Source organism: Neltuma alba, unplaced genomic scaffold (genome assembly GCF_004799145.2).
Source record: "Neltuma alba isolate B1F8T4 unplaced genomic scaffold, ASM479914v2 tig00010268_pilon, whole genome shotgun sequence".
Taxonomy (NCBI): Eukaryota; Viridiplantae; Streptophyta; class Magnoliopsida; order Fabales; family Fabaceae; genus Neltuma; species Neltuma alba.
In genome coordinates, this window is record NW_021635193.1 from 16280 (window position 1) to 38175 (window position 21896).

Genomic DNA, 21896 nt, shown 5'->3' on the forward strand with positions numbered 1-21896 from the left:
AGGACCATGGACCACGTCTCTCTTACCCTAACTGGAAATGTTGACCACAATGGCGATTTTGGTAACAAAAATGTACAAGGATATAAAATCTGGTCAACTTTCAAGGATAAGTTTCAGAACCCCACCCCAGGGGCCCAAAAAAAAAAAAAAACCGCCGACTCTGGGTACTTTTAGCCCGACAAAATTGCTTCCCATTCCTTCCCGTGTCTCTGCACTTTGATCCATTTGGTTCCACAATATAAGCTTTACTTCAATTTAAATTTACAAACCTCACGTATTTAAGGAATAGACGTATTTTCAAAATGAACCCTGAAATTTTCGAAAGAAAACAAAGCATGATTTTCGTTCATTTTGTTTTTGGCATGAAATGGGATACCAAGAAAAAACCACGAACAATTTTAATAGACATTTTGGTATAGAGACTCAATTGACTACAATAAGAGCATGATTTCACGTACATGTATGAAGAGAGCACGCCAAAATTATAAGATTACGGAACATACAATACAACAAAATCAGCAAATAATACAACTCTTGGGCACCAAATTAACACACATCATCACTCAACAGACGCTACAATTGCAAGCGAAACACATGTTGGACCCAAAAAATTGTCTCCACGAAGGGTTCTCTCCACCAATTTCAGCCCCCTATTCCCTTTCAAGATCTCCACCCCCAAAACCGGGGGGGAAAATTGTGCTCTCTCTTTCCTATAACAATAAACAAATTTACACTGCAAGTGTAGATATTTGACTTTAACCCCAACGATGATCACAAATCTCATTGACTAATAAAATGATGTCAGCCAAAACTTCACCCACATTTGTACAGGAAGCAACAAGATGGTGCGTGCCAAGAAGAGGCCAGATGAAATAATTTTCACATCAACCAAAGGGGTTGCCTCCAGCAGAGAAGGAATTTGCCGCAGCAGGGGTTGAGAACATACCAGTTATCTGCTTATCTGGATTTGAGAAGCCAAAAGCAGCTCCATGTGTGCCAGAATTCCCAATTTCCTGGTGCCTATACACGCAAGTGAAGTTCTAAATGTCAAAACAGCTAAGTCTACGTTTTAATTCAACCACAATAAATTAATGTATGCACATGTTACTCAACAAATCAGGGCATACAGAGACTTGCTCACAACAATTAGAGCTAACAAATTAGTTGCCTAACTAAAGAACAAGTTCGATGTATCGAATTGTCATATGAATTGAGAAAGTAGAAACTAATTTATCCAAAAGATGAGCCCCCAAGAGAATGTGAGAATCAAACCTAAATCAGACTTTGCAAAATGCAAATATTACCATTAACAGACAGTAGTTACCTAGGCATTGGCATGTTAGTTGGCACTTGTTGCCCGACGTATGCCCCTAAGATATTGGAAGCACACTTTAGTATCCACAGAAAAAGGGAATAGTCTTGGCATAAAACAAAAACAACCAAAGAAGGTGAAGTGGGAGAAGTAAATGTACTTGGCGCCATTGCTGCTGCATGAACTTGAGCTTGCGGAGGAAGTACTGAACCGTATGATGACTGGGGTGAGCTCCAGGAAAGTGGTGGATTACCCAGGCTTGGGGGATGTATTACACCGGAAGAAGGTGGTATACTTGGCAGAGCACCTTGCAAGGATGACATGGAAGGAAACTGCATCAATGGAACACAAACCACAAACGCATCAACCAAAAATTTGTGATTAACTGAAGAAAATGTCAAGATTATATTGAATCTAATTTCTTAAGAGACTTTAAGAATAATAAGTTTAAAAATGCTAATCATTCCACGATGCCAACGACTGAGTAATATCTACATCAAAAGTCAGCTTCGATGTTCCAAATTTGTCATGTTTCAAAAGTCAACCACTGAGGATTTGGTTCCTCTGAGATGCAAGGTGCGCTCGGCAGTTATTAGATAGATTACTTTCTCTAAAAATATTTTTTCAAAGTTATTTCTGTTAGATGACTTGCATCTATTATAGCCTATAAATAAGGGATGAAATGTATGGACGTGTTTGAATTAAAAGTATTGCCTGCATTCCATTTTCCACACCAACTGGTATTCATTCATACCCATAATTCTATCTCGTCCTGCATTTCTACGCAGTCAGAGATGCAAGTCATCTAACGAAAACAATCACTTGCAACAAACTAATACCAGCTAATCCCACGAAACCTATCAAAATATTAATGATCCATTTCTGAATTTCTTTATAACACTATTTACAATACAATGAGATCTTATAAGATTGAAAGAGGCAATAGCCCATACTACATTTCCTAATTTAAGTCACATACTGTTGGGGCTTGAACTGGAGGTGGTTCACTGCTGACATCAAATGGATTTGTCGATTTTGATGACTGTGGAAAACTTGGCATGGGCTGTAACAAAAGGCAGACAATCATAAGAGAGATTGGCATTGTACAGTAGTAGAAGCCACATGAAAAATAATAATCATGAAAGCTGAAAGTGTTGGATAATAACAGTACCGCTGCAGTATGATATTGCAGTACCGCTGCAGTATGATATTGCATATAGATACCCATGCCCTGGGGAGGACCCATTTGCCACCCTGGCGCTGGAGAAGCAAAGGATGAATACCTTGCGGTGAAGAGATCCTGCATAATTTCAGAGGCTAAAGTCAGATATACATTACACACATAGAAGCCCAGACATAAAATACATACTTTATACAGCACAGATGAGGAGCAAGGAATACCTCAGGAAGTTCTTTTCTTCCACCTGGTTGCACTTCTTTTGAAGGCTGTAAAGCAGCACTAGAGCTAACCTCATTGGTAGGTTTTGCGGTAAGAGGGGATGCATGCGGCATTTGTATGCCAGGGTGCCCTTGCATTGTGGGCACTGGAGATACACTCCACTGCTGTAAGATTTTTCCACAAAATATGAAGGTGAACAAACACATCTGCACAGACAGAATGCTCAAGAAAGCTGCTGTATAAGTTATACCTGACTGTTCAAAGATCCACCTGCTGATGGAATGAATTGTTGAGTAGTAGGATGGCTCCCAGTGGTAGGGAATACAGGACGGTTGTGTTGCACACTGGCCCACTGGCCTGCATTGTTGATTGGTGGCACTGTCATCAACCCAGGGGCTGTTACAGCAGTACCACTTGGTGGTACTGATGAGAAGTTGCCAAGAGTTCCAGTTCCAGTTCCAGCTCCAGCTCCACTGGCAGTGACAGCTGATGCTGGCAGATGTCCTGCAGGCCAAGCAGATGAGCCAATAACTCTAGCAGAAAAGTCAGAATGCTCCTTGTAATAACTGTTTCGACATTGGGATCACCTTGAACTCCAGAAACCTGAGGAGCTGCAGGGGCAGGGGCAGGGGCAGGGGCAGGGGCAGGGGCAGGGGCAGGGGCAGGGGCAGGCATTGATAGTTGTGAGAGAACAGATTCAAGTGGACTTAAATTTGAAGGACCTTGGGTTGTCTTTGCTGCAGGGGCAACATCAAAAGATGCCCAGTTGTCATCACTAGAATTTGCTGGCTGCACAGCAGGTTGGACGGCAGTAGTTTGTTGTGCTTGAGGAATTGCTGGAGCAACGGGAGGTTCAGGCTCAGCATCAAAATCAATAAGGCTCTTAGTAGTCTCAAGCTTAACTTCTGCTGCATTTCCATTACTAGATGCTAAGCTACTCGAAGATGCAGTTCTCTGCAATTACAAGGAGTCAATTATGAAATATAATATTTATATGGAAGTCAATTTTGGGCTTATTACAAAGCAAAAGGGTGAAAAGCAGAGAGATTGCAATCAATGATAGAGGAAGCAACCAATGAGCCACGGCATGGTTTTTTTTTTTTTTGGGAGGGGGGGACTAAGTCTAAAAATGAATAAAAGTTGGTGCTGATGCAAACTGTTGATTCCCTTTTTATCAGATGCTTACTGAAAAGACCAAAAACAGAAGGGATCATAATAAATTTGAAAAGAAATAAATAAAGCACAATTGTATTTCTAGGCGCATCACATTTATTTAACACCACCCTAGATAACAAAAATCTAAGACTTCAACCAAAATTAGAAATAGCAAGCATAATAAATCAAAAACATCACGGAATGCTTCATGAATGACTCAGATGTAAGCATGCTTATTTTGTATGCATCATAAACTAAATTTTTGTTGCATTAATCCACAACAGCTCAAAACCATGAAATGTAGGGCTGGTAAGCTCATGGGCAAGATGTTTGGATTAGAAATTTTTAAATCTTGATCTTAAGCACTTTCACAGCAATCTGAAGGAGAAATATTAATGAAACATATATGAAGTACCAAACCAAGACATCAATAACTAAATAAAAGATTCGGTAAATCAATGTTAGTGTGAATTAGCAATGATAAACAGATTATTCCTAAACACTCAGCAAACTTCACAGAAAAGGTAGATTGCAGCACCATGGCCCAGATGGTAGCACAATATGAAACATTAATTTCACCTGTGTGAGTGCAGAGCCATCAGAAGCCTTTCCACTGTTTGTTTTGGGGGGCTCACTTATTCGAAGAGGAACCACATTTTCTCCCAATATATCTCTTACAGGCCGTACAACAGGTGAACTTGAAGAATCAACATCTTTTGCTCGCTCTGGCGATTGGCCTTCCAGTTTATAATCTCCATCAGATGTTCTACGATCTTCAAATCTTCTAACATCTCCAAATCTGTCTTCACGACGCCAATCATTGATTATTGGAGGACGGCCTGGGCTTTTCCTGTAATCACCATATTGTCTACTTTCTTGATCATATCCAGGACTTCTGCCACCAGGACTAGACCTGTCACTATAACGACGTTCATATGCATCCTCATATGGTGGACTTTTAGATCCTCCCTGATATGTCTCAACCCTTCTGTTTTCATAGGAATCATCCTTGTCACCCTGCACAAGATGCATGGCATATGAGAAGCAATATCATATGCTGACGGATCTAACTATACCAAAGTAGAACCAATCAAGTACTAGTTAATGAACTTGCAGTTAAGGACGATTTTTATTGTCTGGGGCCCCAATAAAAACCCTGTATTCTTCTTTGATTATCATGAAGGGAACCTTTGAATCAATCAAGTACTAGTTAATGAACTCAAAATGAAGGACGGATTTCTTTCCCTTTTTTTTTTGGGGGAGGGGGTGTTTCAACTGTATCCTCCCTTTGATTATCATGAAGGGAACCTTTGAAGTCAGGTTATTAAATATGTGTGCATATATATATCAACTGCTCCCCAAAAAAACTGAAGAAACTCCCCTCCAAAGAAATATTCCTGGATCTGTCTCTGCTTGTAACAATCTTTTCATTTTGCAAGATACAGAGCTCAAAAGAAGGACAAGAGTCAGCTTACCATCTTTCCTCTTGGTGGTTTGTCATAGTTCCTCTCACCACTATATCTTCTATCCACATAAACATGCTTAATAAAGTCTCGGAGCCTGTCAATGTTACTGCAATCAAGCATGCCAATAAGAAAATTGCACTGAACAATTATGCATTGATTAAGTGCTAGTTGTTACCTGCTATCGGGAAGAGAATGACGTTGTGGATCCCATTCTTTAAAATAAATTTCCTTTGCACGCTGCAAGGAGTAGATGGAGCAAAATTCAAGTCAAGAAAAAAAAAAAACAGAATACTTGTAGAACTAAAAGGAAAGCTAGCATGAGTTTTAGGACAATCAAGCTTATCTACCTGATTTCCTCCTTCTTGAAGGGCACTAACTTCTTGCGAAGTAAATTTAGCCATTGAAATTGATTTAACTCGATGTGTGAATTCCCGGCTGGAAAATATCACAAAAAAAGCAGTTCAATTTCAAGCAAAGTGCATGGAGTGTAAGGCAAATGGCATTCTCCTCTATCCAATCCATCAGGCTATGTCATAACAAAGTGCTCTTTATACTCATGCAACATGAGAGAGAAAACTATGATCAGAGACATACTTGAGACCCATATGCTGCTAAACAACAATAGGTTTTGTACTATATGAAAATTGTCAATCATAAAATGTAAAGATTAAAAAAAAGCGATCCAGTGCACTCCAACGCAAGCATGTAAATGAGGAATACTGATCATGTGGAGTAGACTAACACACTAAATCACATAGATCAGGAAACCAGAAAGCAACAAGGATGAAAGAACTTACTGTATTCCACTACAGTTTGTGCAAACGAACGTCCAAAAATTTGTGCATACATATTGTGGTCCCTGCTTGGCAGGAAAAAAGAGAGGAGAAAAAAATTAATGTAACAGAACCGGCCACAATATCAAATATTACACATAACAAGTATTCATAATTTTGTTCGCAGAACCAAAACACATTATCCAATTCCTTGAGATTGATTAAGAAGGCAGTATTATAGTTAAACATATTTTTGACCTCGGTTTACCATCTAAATATAGCCAATTTGCTCTTTATTTTGGCTCATATTGCTGAAATCACAGATTTCAGCTGAACTTCAAATAAATGATTTAGAAAACTTGGAATGGCTTAATGAACTCACTCTAAACAGCTTATTCTGACCACTCTGAGCTACATATTTGAACATTAATAAGTTGTCCACACCTCGATTTGGGTCAATGATCTATTTAAATAAACTAACCCAAACACATAATAAACATCCAACAAAAGCTCATGATGACAAACAAGTCTCTGTAACTCAGAGATGGCCCACCCAATCACCATTTAGTTGATATTTTCTAGAAAGAGTCCAAAAGCCCCTGCCCTTAAATACAGAAATAAAGATCAATTAGAAAGCCTAAATTTAAGCTACTCAAAAAAATTGAAGAAAGCCTTTTTTTATCCTTTTTTTAATTTTTTTTCTAGAATTTTTAGCTTCCTCAAAAGTTTTTTAAGGAAAAAAATAAAAATCATTAGATTTAGAAATAAAGGCTCTTCAGAAAGAAATTATGTTAACTAGGGCCTCTATGATCAAAAGCCAAAATCTGTCTTCATACTTTAACTTTTCACTATTGGCACTCGAATGATACATATCTCATTGGTTCACAAGCTATAAACAGCAAAAGTCATATTGTCTAATGTATATGCCGCCCATTCGAGAATGCTCAACTAGTACAAAGAAGAAACTACACGACATTAAGCTCGATGACTTATTTGCTGCAGCAACGAATTAATTCGTCCTATCACATCGCTTCTGCTTAGTAGCAGTCTAATATAAGCTAAGTGGCATAGCTATAGAGTATAAACGAATCCAGTACTAAGCTATGGATTGATCTCATGCATAACCCATAAATTCAAAATAAAACATTAAAGTGAAATGACTTTGGACTTCTAAATCCAGAATAATCTTACCAGGCTGCCGCAATTAATACACCTGCGGTTCTCTTGAAGTTTCAGGAGGCCCCTAATTATTCGTTCATTCTTCTCATCTTCCTTTAGTCGGCTTGCCATCTTCACCACTGCACAGATGAAATGAATAATATCGTACAGAATATAAAACGCAAGCTGAATTACAAAAGCTACCAACACCCAAGAGAGCCCCTTACCTACGATTATGAAAACCCCATTACGTTGCTCAACAAGTTATCGAAATGAACAAGACTAAACTTAATATCAAGATCAGTAGAGCCTGAGAAAAAGTTAATTTCCAAACAATGCATCTCTAATTTTGAAAATAATCTCGCTTTCCTCTTCTACGCCAGTAACTTAACCAAGCAACATACCAATCGAAGGAACTAATTATACCAGATCTGAAAACTAAACAATTGCCTGAGAAGAACAAAACGCGCCTGCGATCCCCAGAACTCAATCATTACTAGCTTAAAGCCCTAAAGGAGGAAGACGAGAAAAAGTAGAAAAAGAACAAACCTGAATTTTACTGCGGACGAGGAAATAGTTCAACTTTTGCAGCTTTTCCTAGCCGAAGGTGATGATTAAGAGATCCCACCACTGCGCGCACACAGATCTTCCTGAATTGGTAATTACGGCTAGTACATACAGCTCAGAGAAGATTCCCGAGTCTGCTTCGGGGAAAAGAATCAGTAAGAAATGGAAAGTGAAGGGGGGGGGGGTCTGGTAATTTGTCTTGCGGAGTTATCGGGCAGAAGGTGTGAAGTGTCCGTTGGAGACTTGGAGGATGGTCTGCCTATTTTGATGGCGTTGGTCTTATGGCCGATTTGTTGAATTTGCCAGGACGGTCCACGCTCTGGACTCTGGTCTTACATGGCGTCTCTAGCTCTTTGCCTTTTGTAAAATTCCCTTTTAACATCAGTATTTTTTTTAAATTTTTATACAAGATAACTAAAATAATTATAGAGATAAAACTGAAATAGGACATATTAAAATATGGCATACTACTAAACTAAATCAAAATTTTCATTTTTTATTTGCCTGGAAAAGTTATTTATTAATTTTGATTTGTATAGTTATAACATAACCAAAATATCCTGCTTAACTTTTGCTTCTTTTTTTTTCAATCGCTGAGATCTTCATTTAGAAGCCTGCTGTTATGTGTTTGATACTCTTTCTTTTTTAGCACATAACGACATATTATATTTAAGATTCAAAGAATATATACTTTCATCTGATTAGCATGCAAAGTGAAAGAATCTTTTGAGCATCCTGTAGCAGTTATTATGAGGATTGAATTTAGTTTTAAATATAATATTTTAATTTATTTTTTTATATTTATTATTTTTTTAAATTAATTTACATAATTGATATATATTTTAATATTATATAAAATTACTTTAAGATATTAATTAGGTTTTTTTGGGTTAAGCATTAGTATTCTTTTATTTAAAACTTTACCAAATACTAAATATAGATATATCTCCCAATAAAATTCAGACCATAATTTGTCATATTGTAAGAGATTAGCTTACTCCGCTATATCTAATCCCCATTAGTTTATTTAATTTGTTTCATCTATCTAAATTAATTAAATAGCTTTTAATAAATTAAAAGTGTTTTTTTAAACACATGTATCTTTTTATTAAAGATAATTACGAATTACTAAACATGAGTATTTCTTTGGCGTCATATTCGATAAAAGTTTGTATGCTCAAGACCAAAGATGGAGTACCACCTTTTCGAATGCCATTGATCGCCATCCCTCGGACTTCAAGCAGGCAAAGAGATCCTATGATCAATTTGGTCAGAAAATTTTTTCTCTCTTTTTTTTTTTTGGGCCAAGGCAATCCAAAAGAAAAAATATTTTGTTATAATCACCATCACTTATGGAGGCAGCATGATTTATTTATGAACCCATAAATCCTTGATGAGTTGGGTCAACTTTAATTTTCTAACCCATGAACAAACAGGCTAACCTAATACAACCCATTTTTCCTTATTCAGGCCAATCTCTTGTTAATTGAGCTGGCTTACATTTTCAACTCAAAAATTGTTTCTTTTAATAATCTTCGGCTTAAACATTTTATTGACAGCCATTAAATTAAATTTAGATTTAGGCAGTGTAAATGTAATAGTTTATAAAACACATCTAATTATTTTGTTAAATAAAAAAAAATCAAAGAAGGCAAGCCAAAGTTTGAAAAGTAATAGAAGATTACAAAACTACTAGTAGTTGCCTCAGATCTATCTATCCTTGGAAAACACTAAAAACATTTGGAAAAAAAGTGTTTTTACGTGAGTCAAACAAAAAATGTTAAGCATACCCTCTCATTTTCTAAGTCATGTCTGCAAATGAAAACAATATATAAATGTGCTGAATCGCTCCAACGAGAGGAAGCACCAAAGGTGTTACCATTTTAAACTCAGCAAATTTATCACCCTTATTCAACTCACGCCAATGAACATGAAAGTTCTCTTCCTCCATGTACCCTGTTACTGAACAAAGGTCAATCACAGTTCAAACTCGTCTACTGCTGTGCATTCAGCTGTTGACTATAGGCCCTGGCAATGATCTATTGAAACATCACCTTAATTTAGCTGCAATGGGGAAAAAAGGGATAATCCCATTCTGTTTTGAAGTTCCTCATATTTTGATGGCTCTCTTCTACTGGCAGATACTAGTGGTTAGTATCAATATTTCTGTTCCATCCCAGCTCATTTGATGGATCCATCCCAGCTCTTGTTCTGCTTAATAATTTGTTGATAATAAATTGTCAGAGACAGCTCAAGCTTCATAGGCAAATTGCTTTCTCAGTCTGAATGTGCTTGGTTTATGTCACTGATTGCCTCTGATTCATACTTTTCTTGCAGATACTGGAAGATGAATTGAACCTTCTCAAGAGGTGCATAGTTTCTGTATTCTGCAAGTGAGAAGCTAAGTGCAATGACAACTATTTATATTATTGTGACGTATTGTCAATTATTTGATTGCTGCCATCATTCTATTTCATATATGGCTCATGCATTTTAGTGAGTCAACCATGGGACAAGATTTCTCTCACAATACTCATTTCTTAAAGCATAAAACCAATTCTTCATGGCTAAAAATATAGTCAGTTTAGTTAGTGATTACGTCTAACTCTCCTTCACATCATGTGGGAGACCCAAGTGATACTAAACAAAAAAGTACGGACCTTGATACGTGGTTAATGCAATGTCCAATTTAGAATTATTATAAGGGCGGTATATGTTCTGTGATGTCGCTTCATTGTTGGGAAGTGGAAGCCATAGTGACGCTTAGTCGGTGCAGAATGCAGAATATTATTCCACTGTGCAGTCCAGATAGATGTGTCCCAACTTCCAAGTGGCACGTCAGCCATGTGCTAAGATAATAGTCATTGACTTATTTAACTTCAAATTTAGTTTTTAATGAAAATTTATAATTCACTTTTGAACTTGAAGTTTCATATTTATCAAAGAAAAAGAAGAAGAAGAATTTGAATTTTGATACTCTTCCAAAATAAGTTGGGTTTGAAATAAAAGAGGCCGACCACATTCTGTAATTCTTGAGACTCTAGAGAGAGAATCGAGCTTGCACAGCTCTGGTTCAAGGTCTAGACTCCACTTCTTCGTTCCAACAGCAGCAGTAACATGCATGTTTCAATGAGGATAGACCAAAAAAAAAAAAACTCAACTATTTAAATGAAGAAATTTGAATTTGAACTTCGGCTGACATAAAGAACAAGAGAGGGAAATTCAAAAGCACGTAAGCCACGAGTTGAGCTGAGAATAAAAATAAATGAATTCATTGAGCCGATTAGTTGAGCCAAGCTGATATTAAAAAAATATATATTTCAATGAGCCACCCATGTGAGCCGTCACAAGTAAGCCCGAGTTATATATGGAAACAGTAAAATGAGTTTAGAGTCATCATGAAGCCACAAAAAAGATTGAGCTGTTTAGGAAGGATTATTTTCTTAAATGTACTGATAATACCATCCTTTTCAATTCCATTATTGAAATCCCAGAAGCAATTAACTGCTACGACCTGCAACTTCTCTGTTGTCTTTTCTCAGCGTTAGGACTTAGGAGAACCACCTTGCATAAGAAAGCAGTCGACTAAAGAAGCAAGGAGGATTAATTACTATTTTTATAATACTTTGTCGTGTCATATTCTACCTATGCTCTCTCTCTATAGTGGATCCCCATCTCACTGTGACCCGAAGCAACCCAAGTCACGTCAAGCACTATATTTTGCCTCAGTGCCACTATCATAAAAATATGAAAAACTTTTTTTTTTTTGGGGAACTATGATGAAGTCCCAATGAAAGAAATAAATCTCAATGACAAGTGAGTCGTTGTTATTTATTGTTCTAAAATTTGTTATTACTAACTGTTTTGTTATCATTGAGACTTTTAATAATTATATTTCTTACTTAGAATTTCATAGTAATTCTACTGATTTTTTCTCCGTTTTCAGGGTTCCTTCCTCAATGCAAAATCTTGTTGCTGCAGAAAAGCGGGTTTGGTCACGTTCTGCAAAAAGGTCCACAATATGACGATGAACTGCTGCCTTCCTTCCTTCCTTCTTTCTTTCTCTGTTGCTTAGTTTAATCAACTTCACAGAAAAGCAAAAATGAACTCGCTTGAGCTTAAACTACTTTGATTGTTGCGGAAGCCAAACTCATATGACCGACGCCCACTGACATATAGCTTTCAGGTTTTTCAAAATTCCGCTTGTGCCTACCACCACATGGACCAACCTGTAGAGAAAAGGAACCTTTATTTTACATAATTATTCAATGATGCCATTATTCCAAAACGCTTCATAACTCATGCTGCCCAATAATGAATAGCCCCATGTCCCCAGTTGCACTATTTTTATTCAAGGTAAAGACAAAACCGTCCACATATCACAAATTACTTATCCTATCTTTGTTTCCCTTTCCCACTACGCATATAATTACATAGTTTAGAATGCTAAGCATGCAAAATCTCTCAATCAAGTGTATTTTCTAATCATATAACTCACAACGTAAATGGCATGCTTTTAGATCTGTTTATTCATTATATAATTATATAATTCCAGAATGTTACAAAACTAGTCACTGTGCACCAGCCAGTAGTGAGTTATGTATGAGCATCTTTAGTGAACTATAATAATACTCTTCTAATTATCTGTTGAATAGTGTGCCGCTCAGACTCAATCATCCCATCATTTTCTTTCTTTCTTTTCTTTTCTGTTTTTGTTTGGCCCCTTCTGTTCTCATTTTGCATTACAGTTGTATTACCAAATATGCCTTGATTTTGTTCCCTAACATTTGACCTCTTTTTCCATTCTTTATTGTTCATAATTCATAAATGAATGTTACAATTAATTGTTTATTCACATGTATTATCAATATATATACATATATTCTTTTCCTCCGGCTTGGGCTAACCTTCATCACATTCACTTATCAAGTCTGTCATTCCCACTTCCTGTCCCTTGTGTCACTTTTTCTTGCCCCCTTCTTTTACCTATACCTCATCTTTTGATCACACGGGTCACGTTTCTCTTCTGTGACACTTTTATGCTTCTTTCATGACCTAAGTAGCCATTTTGAGACACTTCTCGCACTGTCTTTAGCGGGTCTGTCTAAATTGTATTTATTTTGGTCAAATTTTTAGTGGCAGATCACATGACAAATCCAATAAGTCTGGTTTCTTTTTTCTTTTTTTTATTATATATTATTCTTCACAAAATTCATTGGGTTCTGTGAACTTTTGGCTTCCCCAATAAAATTTGAACTTAAAAGCTTCTCTGTCTCCCCCGATACCCTATTAATACAAGGTATTGTGAGCAAACCTGCTTTGGGTTTTTTATCACTCAAGCAGTTAGCGAGGCGGGTGGCCATTGTTGTGAGAGCAGAGAACTTTCCTTCAACTCAGATTGTCTCAAAGTTTTGTTGATAAGAGCTTGATATGGGTAAGCTTGGTAAAATGTTGGACACGTTCTGTTTCTCTTCTTGCTCAAACTCTTGCTTCTGTGTAAATTCCATGGAATTTGATGATGAGTTTGAGGGAAAGCCCTTGATTGTGAGTGACGCTGATCAGAAACTAAGACTTAAAGATGTGGTTGCCGGGAAGCAGACTTTGGCTTTTCAATTGAAACCCAAGGTTAGTCCTTCTTTTCTTTTCTCTGTCTGCTGTCACGTTTGAATTATCCCACCAATCTTTCTTCTTGGTTTCTGGTCAGAAAGATCAAATATTTTGGTTAGTTTGGTATTTTAGACGGGCAGAGTCCATTAACATGATATCCTTCTAATGATGGTGCACGCAGATAGTGATATTGAGGGTGTCCATGCACTGCCATGGATGTGCAAGAAAAGTTGAGAAACATGTCTCAAAGTTGGAAGGTGAGTTTCATATTTTTGATGATTAAAGATATAAACCTTAACAGCTTCATCAGTCAACAAACTGGATTAGAATGGCTCTAGAAAACTAAAGATGAACAATCTGAGATGATATTGCTCTTAGGCATGCTATACAGCTTTGAGCTCTATTCTAATATTCTCCTTAGATTTTGAAACACTGTATCTGAATCTGGTATTTTTCTACTATTACTTACTGGAATTACTGTTGAGCAGCAAGATAAAATCCAGTGTGGTTGTCCAACTGTCCACCAGAAGAGTTAGATTTTACTTTAGTTCCTTTTCTGACAAAGGCAGTGTCAAAATGTGAAAAAGTCAACATGATTGTTGTTTATCCTCAGTAGTTGGTATGAACTATGAATAATTTTTGTCTCTATTCGTAATAAACAATATTAATTGTCTTTCTGCAATTCCTAAACAGGAGTGAGCTCATACAAGGTAGATCTGGAGACCAAAATGGTGGTTGTTATTGGCGACATTCTTCCCTTGGAAGTGTTGGAAAGTGTCTCTAAGGTCAAGAATGCACAACTTTGGGATTCTCCACGCTGAAGAGTTAAAAATTTGCCCCACACAGGATTCACATTTCCAAGCAGGATCCATTAAAGCAGAATGAAGAAGCTCTGTATTTGCTCTCATTTTGTCCCTTTCTTCCAAAATGTATAATGCCCATGTCGCTAGAAAGAAAAACAAGAAAGCGATAGTGTATTAAATGTCTCTTTTTGAGACTCGAGATCTGCTTGCACGTTTGGCCAAGTCTGGTGATATCGTATTCTCCGATCACATATTTAGTACACCCTGTATTTAGGAGGCTCTGTACTATGAATATATAGCATTCCTTAGATCACATAGTAATGTGTTGGATGAAGCTAATTGCTGAGTCGACAATTTAATGCTCCGACTGAAGAAAGAAGCAGCACTTAAAGTTTGAACGTGAAACACTGATCAGTTGTCTGTTGAGCGAGAAGGTTTTCGGGAGGAGCTGAGCTCAAGTTCGGCGGAATATTCTTGCTCTTGGGTTAAAGTGACATGAAAAATACTCCTAAATGGCCACCGATCAATTTGTATATATTTATTTCTAAAATCGATTAGATAATTTTATTCAAAAAAATTCTGTTAAAATTCAAAATCTAAATAATGTTTTAAAGATAACAAAAACAATGAGAAATTATAAGAATTTCTTCTAGATATTATTTAAATAATACTCATTTAGTCTGATTTATAAGTCAGTTGTAACATATTTTATTGAAATAAAAAAAATCACAAATCAATTCTAAAGTTTAGTAAATTCTCAATTTTATTTTTATTTAATATATACAAATTTTAGGAAAATAATATGAGGGGTTAAAATTATACATTAATGTAAAAAAAAATTAATAATGTGCTGATAAATAGGAAACAAATTTTCTCCCTAACTTATAATAAGAGGAGTATAAATATTTTTCTTAGAAAAATATCCGGGTAATATTTTTTATTATGATCAAGACGACTAACTTAAGTTTTGAAAACAAATGTCAGGTTTGCATAACCCCCCGGGAGGTTTCTTATTTTGCCAATAAATTTCCAATAACTTGAAAATGTTGTTATTCTTAAATAAACAATCTAAAGAGCGACAAGAAAATATGAGATACAAGATTATATGTATGCATACGTTTGGTGAGAAGAGGGAGGGGCAAAAGATTTGAGAAGATCCAGAATGCATGGCATGGCTTTTATGGCTGCTTTTAGCAGAATGATAGGTATGGGTGTGCTTCCCAAGTAGCTCACATAATAGTATTAAGTATATATAAGTAAACATCACAGTCACAGACTCTGAGTCTGAGGATTTGCTAAAGCACTCAGATTTGAACGAGCACTTGCAAAATCGCCTGGGACTGGGAGGAAAGGATGCTTAGCTTGACTCAAAAGCAATCTTACTTCTGAGAGACACAGAGAGCGCTTCAGAACCAAGAGATGGCTTTGTTCGCCATTAAAATTTGCATTTACTCACACGTTATTGACCTCCCTTCTCTGTTAACGCTTAAAATCCTCAGAATCACAGCTTTTGCCTTTTGTTTCACTTCTTACGGAAACCTTGCCAGACCCTATCTGGGGCTCATTTGTTTGTGCCTTTCAGTTTCACTTTCAGTGAGTTCCGCTACTTTTTAATCCTTGGGTCAACATAATCACAGGCACTTTAACTAGAAACATTTTATTCCCTAATCTGGGCTCTTGGTTCGAGGCCTCGTGAGCAAAAGCTGTTTCTCGTTTCAACTGCTCCCTCCTGTCCTTAATATAAGACTTCATTTAACTTTTATTTTGATTCTAAATATAAGACCCTAATCCATTTTGTCTCTCATATTTATGTATTTTTTTTTCAAGATAGTCCTTCTAATAATAATAGTTTTAGACAATACATTTGATTAACAAGGATATTTTATGAAAGACAACACCTATTTATTATAAATAACAAACTTAACTTATTTTCTTAATCTCTTCAAATTAGTTAATTAGCTTTTATAATTAAGACCGGAGGTAATATTTCACAGTACCACTTTTGGTAGCTGCAACGAAGAGCTTCAGACCTCCCTTAAAAGAAAACAGTAATCAAACCACAATAGAGATTGGACTTGGGCCTAACTCTTCATATTTAAGCCTAGGCCCAAAACATGAAAATGAATAAGTCCAATTGAAAAACCCTTTCTTCAGGTACGTGTTGACTTGGGATCAACAAGAAAAAATATCAATGCTTCATCCACCCTCGTCATAGGCCCAAATGCAATGTCACATTGATAATGAGATTAACGGGAAAGGCAATTTCTTTTGGGACTTTGAGTCTTTGACTTTACCCAGTTTTTGGCTGGGGAAAAAAATGGAGGTGAGAGAAAAGTTCAAGAAACATATCAAGAAAAAAAATAATTTTCTCCTGCTTTGATGTGGAGAGAAAAATTTAAAAAATCGGAGAATAAAACATGTGGGACCTACGTACTTTTTCTATTAAAAAATTACAAGGCTTGGGGTGAGAAAACTGATTCTAAATTTATCCAATTAGTAATTATAAATTGGGTAAACAAATAATATTAAAAAGAAAAAATAAAATTAGCTAAAACTATCACATTTTTAATATATGCAACTACTATAGAGACTATTTTTTAAAAAATAGATAAATATAAGATAAAAAATAAATTACAATGTAATATTTATTAATTAAATTGAATATTAAAATGGCTTTTGTATTAAGAACAAAAGTAGTAAATTGTATAAAATAAACCCTTTCCTGTCAGCGAAAATAAACATAAATTTTGGTTTTAAAAAACTCTTTTTTAAACCAGTGAAGACAGGTAAAGGTCAAGATAGCGATATAAGCAAAAGACACGTGCCCATCATTTATCAACCAGAAAGGAAAGGGCCCAACGAAGCTAGAGGATTCAGACCATGGATACGTCGACAAGAAAATAAAATTTAAAGTATTAAAAAAAAAATCGGAAACGAGGAGCACGAAGCGAAGCATTGATATTGCGGGCCACAACAGGAGGAAACGCAGGGGCAGAGCAGAACGTTTTTGCAATTCCCTCTCAGATCGCAAAATCACAGTGCAATTCCAAATCATGAACCCCAAAGTTGCCCTTCTCTCCTTCTTCCTTCTGCTTCTCATATCTTCTTCGTTGCAAAATCCTAACCCTGAAACCTCGATTTCCTCCCTGTCGCCGTCTCCGGCTCACACCGAGCTTGCAAGCTATGGCTTCCCTGTTGGCCTTTTACCCGCCACCACAGTTTTACGTTACTCCGTCGACCAGACCTCCGGCGAATTTTCTGTTGAACTCGGTGATATGTGCAAGATCACGCTCCCTCCCGATAACTACGTCGCCACCTACTCCAAGAGGATCACTGGCAAAATTGTCAAGGGCAAAATAGCGCAGCTGGATGGTATAAGAGTCCGGGCTCTCTTTAAGTGGTGGTCTATCACAGGGATTCGCTCTACTGGCGACGACATAGTGTTTGAAGTTGGGATGGTCACTGCGAAGTATCCTACGAAGAATTTCGATGAGAGCCCGGCCTGTGAGGGCCAGCGCTCTTCCTCCTGAAAGGTTGCATCTTTTACCTTTCATGCTCTGTGTTGCACTTCTGCTTCTTGTTATTTAACTGTTTAGATGCTTTGAACCTTATTTGAATCCTATTAGCTTAAGTATCGTGCTTCTTATTATTTGGCAGGGATTGAATAAATTATTACTTTCTCTCCACTAGTAAGTTGATAGCTGAATATTCTGCATGCTTGGATATATCGGCGACTTCTTTCGGAATCAATAATTAGGCTCTTTGTTGACTATTCCATCTGATTTCTACCTTATCTTCTTTTCTTATTATTATGCCGCGGCTATTTTCTTTCAATCGTGGCTTTCACTTTTCAGTTCCTATTGGGGACCTTATTTTAAAACCTTGCTTGCAATTAAAGCATTCAACTTGTTACGTTTTAATAGATCGATCAACGATCTGTTAAGAACCCGGATGAGAATATCTTAAGCATGAATAAAGAACGAAAGAGTGGTTTACAATAGGTTAGCTTTCATTTTCGTTTTTTAAGTATTCCTCTTTGTCTGAATCAATAAAACTTTCCACGTGGCTGGTCAGTAGCGACATGTACCTTGAGCACCATTACTTGGTAGGTGGGAATGAACTGGGAACACTAATAGCTTCGAACTAGAAGTAGACGTTGTGGATTAGTTGGAATTACATGGGTTTTGACTTTGAGTATATTTAGGTCACCATTAGGCTTTAATAACAGTGGTAACATGATTATACATGATTGGGGCTAAAAAAATTATTAGGCTAATAATCCATGATTTTAGTTATCATATGAGGTTTGAGTTTGACCAGTTTTGATGAATTTTGCAATGCCAAGAAACCTTTCTTTGTTGGCATGAAAATGGGGTGATCCAATACAGTCATTTCTTAATAATTCCACCTCGTTTCCATTAGCTAATCCTATAGTATTTCCATTCATCCCGTAGATTCTGGCATAGGTTTGAATTATGAGAATGTGGAACTTAGTTGTTGTAAACTGCTTCTGTTATGCAGTTGTCAATTAACCTTGTCTTCAGCTTATTTCTTCCTTTTTTTTCTTTTCCTGAATTTCATTGATTATTTAAGTTGGCTTTTTACGATTGATTGCAGTATGTTGATTTTCAAGAAACAAGTGAGTTATTTGTTTAACCTAGGAACATCCAATCTTGTTTTTCAGTAGATGCTATATGTGAAAATAGCATCTACTAGACAGTGTTGCTGTTGTTAACCTGAAAGATTGTTTTGATAGAAGTTCTGGTAAATTGTTTTGTATAATAGTTCTAATTAATCTTATTTCTTCATGGCTTGCGTATACTGTCATTGAATGAAAACTGAATCATGTCCATACCCTGTTTGTGGGCAAAGATTCATGGAATTCATTTTGTTCTAACTAGTACTTAGCTTTTGATCGGGGTGTGGGTGGACACCAAATCTTGCAAGTTGCAACAATACTCTTTTTATTTGCCCGTTGTGTTGCTTGCAGTTTATTGTTTTAGCTTGGACTAATACACCGTGGGTTACTGTTTCTAGATTGAGAAGAGATGTGAGGGCTGGAACTTTCCAGCCACTGGATCATGTTTGAGATTTCTACGTAGTACTAAATATTATGTGTCATGAATCTTCCAGCTCTCCATTCTCAAGCCCATCCATGTTGACAGTGTTTGATACCGCCATGCCCTGTCACGGAGTTAGATCTGAAAATTAATTGGTATTACGAAGTTGTATTTAGTCCGCAGTTGTCATGGAGAGGTGGAAGTGGAGATATCGTATCTTATTAGTATTTGTTATATTCTTCATTACTTAGCAATATTTGTACATTTTACTCTTCCTTTTTTTCCTTTTCTTTTTAGCAGGGGAATGTTTTTATTGGTCAATTGAATTATTTTTGTATTCACTTTTTCCATACATTCCTTTTCATTCTGTGTATTGTTTGCATCTAAATGGATTGTTAGCTGGGCAGTAGAGGGGGCTATGTGAAAACAGCAAGTCATATGTTTGATGCCATGGTTGGTTGATTTAGCATTATTCTTTGTTTACCTAGCCCCTCAATGGCCATATGTAACTTGATATTTGGCCATCATTAGCGTAAAAGCTAAAAAGAAAAGGCATATTCGTAATTTTCAAATTGAAAGAGTCGTTGAATCCCCACCAATTTTGTGTTCTAATAAAAATGGGAAAAAAAAAGATTTTTATTGTCAGGAAAAAAAATCATGTTTCTTATGCATCACATGAACTGGAGAGTTGCCTTTTCTTCATTTTTAACATCGTTTGAATAATCTTTCTTTCTTTGGGGTTGTAAAATGCAAAGTTTTTAGTCAATGCAGTATGCATACATCTTTTGGATAAGTTTGGGATTTTTCAGTGAACCCGAAGATGTATTGAGCATGTTTTATAGCAGTGCTTCATGGATCCAGTATAACTTCGTGGACAATGAATCTGTAAGTTTTGTGCGACCCATTTCTCATGCTATGAGGTCTAGATTTTGAGCCTTCAGACGAACAGAGGAAAATCAACTAGGAATACAGCATAGTTTCTAGGCTTCCTTTTTGACAACAGCTGCTCACTTTAAACGCCAAATAACATAAGCCCCCATGTCTATTCTCAGTCCTTTCCTTTTGGTCGTTGTTGGTTTCTTTCCCGTTGCTCCAAAGCCTCAATTTGGTTCATTAGACAAAAGGAAAAATCAGCGAACTTAATAGTACTAGCTTTGCTGTGACGCTAAGCAGATGCCCTTTTGGTTGGATGTTTATTCCTCTCTTATTGGAGAGAAAAAGTTGGTTGATGATTGATGTGAAATATTATTACATTAGTTACTACTACCTCCGGTCCTAATTATAAGAGCCAGTTGACTAATTTGAGGAGATTAAGGAAGTAAGTTGAGTTAGTTATTTGTCCTAAATATGTGTTGTCTTTCCTAAAATACTCTTGCTAATTAAGTGTATTGACTAGAACTCTTATTATTAGAAGGGTTATTTTGAAAAAAAATGTATAAATATGAGATACAAAGTAGATTGAAGTCTTATATTTAGGACCAAAATAAAAGTCAAACAGGGTCTTATATTAAGGATCGAAGGTAGTACTTACTAGGGGCATCTCTCTCTCCCTCCCCCCTTTACAGATTCATGCATAAAACAAGATGTTGACTTGTTTTTATATCTTGGTATTATGGTATTCCCTTGTTTGTTTTTGGGATTCTCGTTGTGGTATAACGTGGATCGCATTCTACGAAATTCTATCTCTGACATTTGCAACCCTCTGTGCAGGGTACATGTTCGCTTTCTCCATGGTCTAAGCAAGGTGACTGTGTCCAGGACCCACCATTTAAGTGCAAATCAACCCGAAGCCCTGTCTGTGGCCGATAAAAATAAATGTTACGAGGTTTAGTGCATCATGTACCCATATATTTATATATATGACGTCCGGAATCCACTCTGTTGTCACTTTCATGGATAATTGTCATATCTTTGCTGGGCTGTACTTTGAATATTGTATATTTGATGCTCTTCTTACTTCTGCTATGTAGTATGTACGCTGCCTATATCTGTATCGAATGATGTACCTATTTGTAGAACTGTATTATAATTGAAGTATTTGAATACCATGGATTACTTACGAAAAATTCCAAAATGAATAGCCACAACCCTGGGAGCCTTTCCTCTCACGGCCCAAAAAAAAGGGTTTTTACTCGTTTGCAGAATTGTAAACTCGTTGTCCATTGCTCTACCTAGTGTACCTACCAAATAATGGTTCTCAATGCATGTGTCGATTGTTTGCTCGGCTTAAAGATCTGACGCTGTTTTGAATTGGGTCTATGCAGGATACACGGTTGGGCGAGGCTTTTATTTTGTTAATAAATAAAAGAGCACCATGTAAAAGAGGTCAGCATGTCCCTTACATCCTGAGAAAGATAGCTAATATTCCAATAGTCATCTTCGGATAAAAATTTAAAAAAGGATTTATTAAAAAAATTTATAAACCTATGTAAAATTTACTTTATTTCTATATAAATACTCCCTCCAGTTCCTTAGGAGGAAGTTGGGGGGGGTCAAGTGTGATGGTAAATATAATATTTTAAGATAGTGTTATTAATTTTCATAATTTATAAATTGACATGTGACTTAATATTATATAGGGATACTTGAGGGAGAT

The 21896-nt window shown here is 36.4% G+C and overlaps 3 protein-coding genes across 4 annotated transcripts; 2 read left to right on the forward strand and 1 right to left on the reverse strand.

Annotated features, from left to right (window-relative positions):
* Positions 1 to 396: 396 nt before the first annotated feature.
* Positions 397 to 8100, reverse strand: LOC114755411 (probable ADP-ribosylation factor GTPase-activating protein AGD14). 2 transcript variants are annotated; one of them, XM_028944290.1, is made up of 15 exons: positions 7813 to 8099; positions 7297 to 7403; positions 6130 to 6191; positions 5680 to 5767; positions 5508 to 5569; positions 5342 to 5438; positions 4446 to 4883; positions 3299 to 3665; positions 2962 to 3215; positions 2714 to 2875; positions 2508 to 2612; positions 2292 to 2375; positions 1473 to 1644; positions 1325 to 1370; positions 397 to 1020 (listed from the first exon to the last, which is right to left on the reverse strand). In XM_028944290.1, exons 2-15 carry the CDS (start codon positions 7393 to 7395, stop codon positions 885 to 887), a joined length of 2172 nt encoding a protein of 723 aa, XP_028800123.1. In that variant the 5' UTR covers positions 7396 to 7403; positions 7813 to 8099; the 3' UTR covers positions 397 to 884. The 2 variants fall into 2 exon arrangements, with proteins under 2 accessions (XP_028800123.1, XP_028800124.1); XM_028944291.1 differs by having other exon boundaries at positions 764 to 1020; positions 2714 to 2872; positions 7813 to 8100.
* A 5090-nt stretch (positions 8101 to 13190) lies between these two features.
* Positions 13191 to 14494, forward strand: LOC114755415 (protein SODIUM POTASSIUM ROOT DEFECTIVE 2-like). Its single transcript, XM_028944295.1, has 3 exons — positions 13191 to 13455; positions 13619 to 13694; positions 14131 to 14494. Exons 1-3 carry the CDS (start codon positions 13261 to 13263, stop codon positions 14256 to 14258), a joined length of 399 nt encoding a protein of 132 aa, XP_028800128.1. The 5' UTR covers positions 13191 to 13260; the 3' UTR covers positions 14259 to 14494.
* A 2732-nt stretch (positions 14495 to 17226) lies between these two features.
* Positions 17227 to 21366, forward strand: LOC114755414 (uncharacterized). Its single transcript, XM_028944293.1, has 2 exons — positions 17227 to 17773; positions 21011 to 21366. The coding sequence occupies exon 1, from the start codon at positions 17294 to 17296 to the stop codon at positions 17768 to 17770; it is 477 nt and encodes a 158-aa protein (XP_028800126.1). The 5' UTR covers positions 17227 to 17293; the 3' UTR covers positions 17771 to 17773; positions 21011 to 21366.
* The last annotated feature ends 530 nt before the right edge of the window (positions 21367 to 21896 follow it).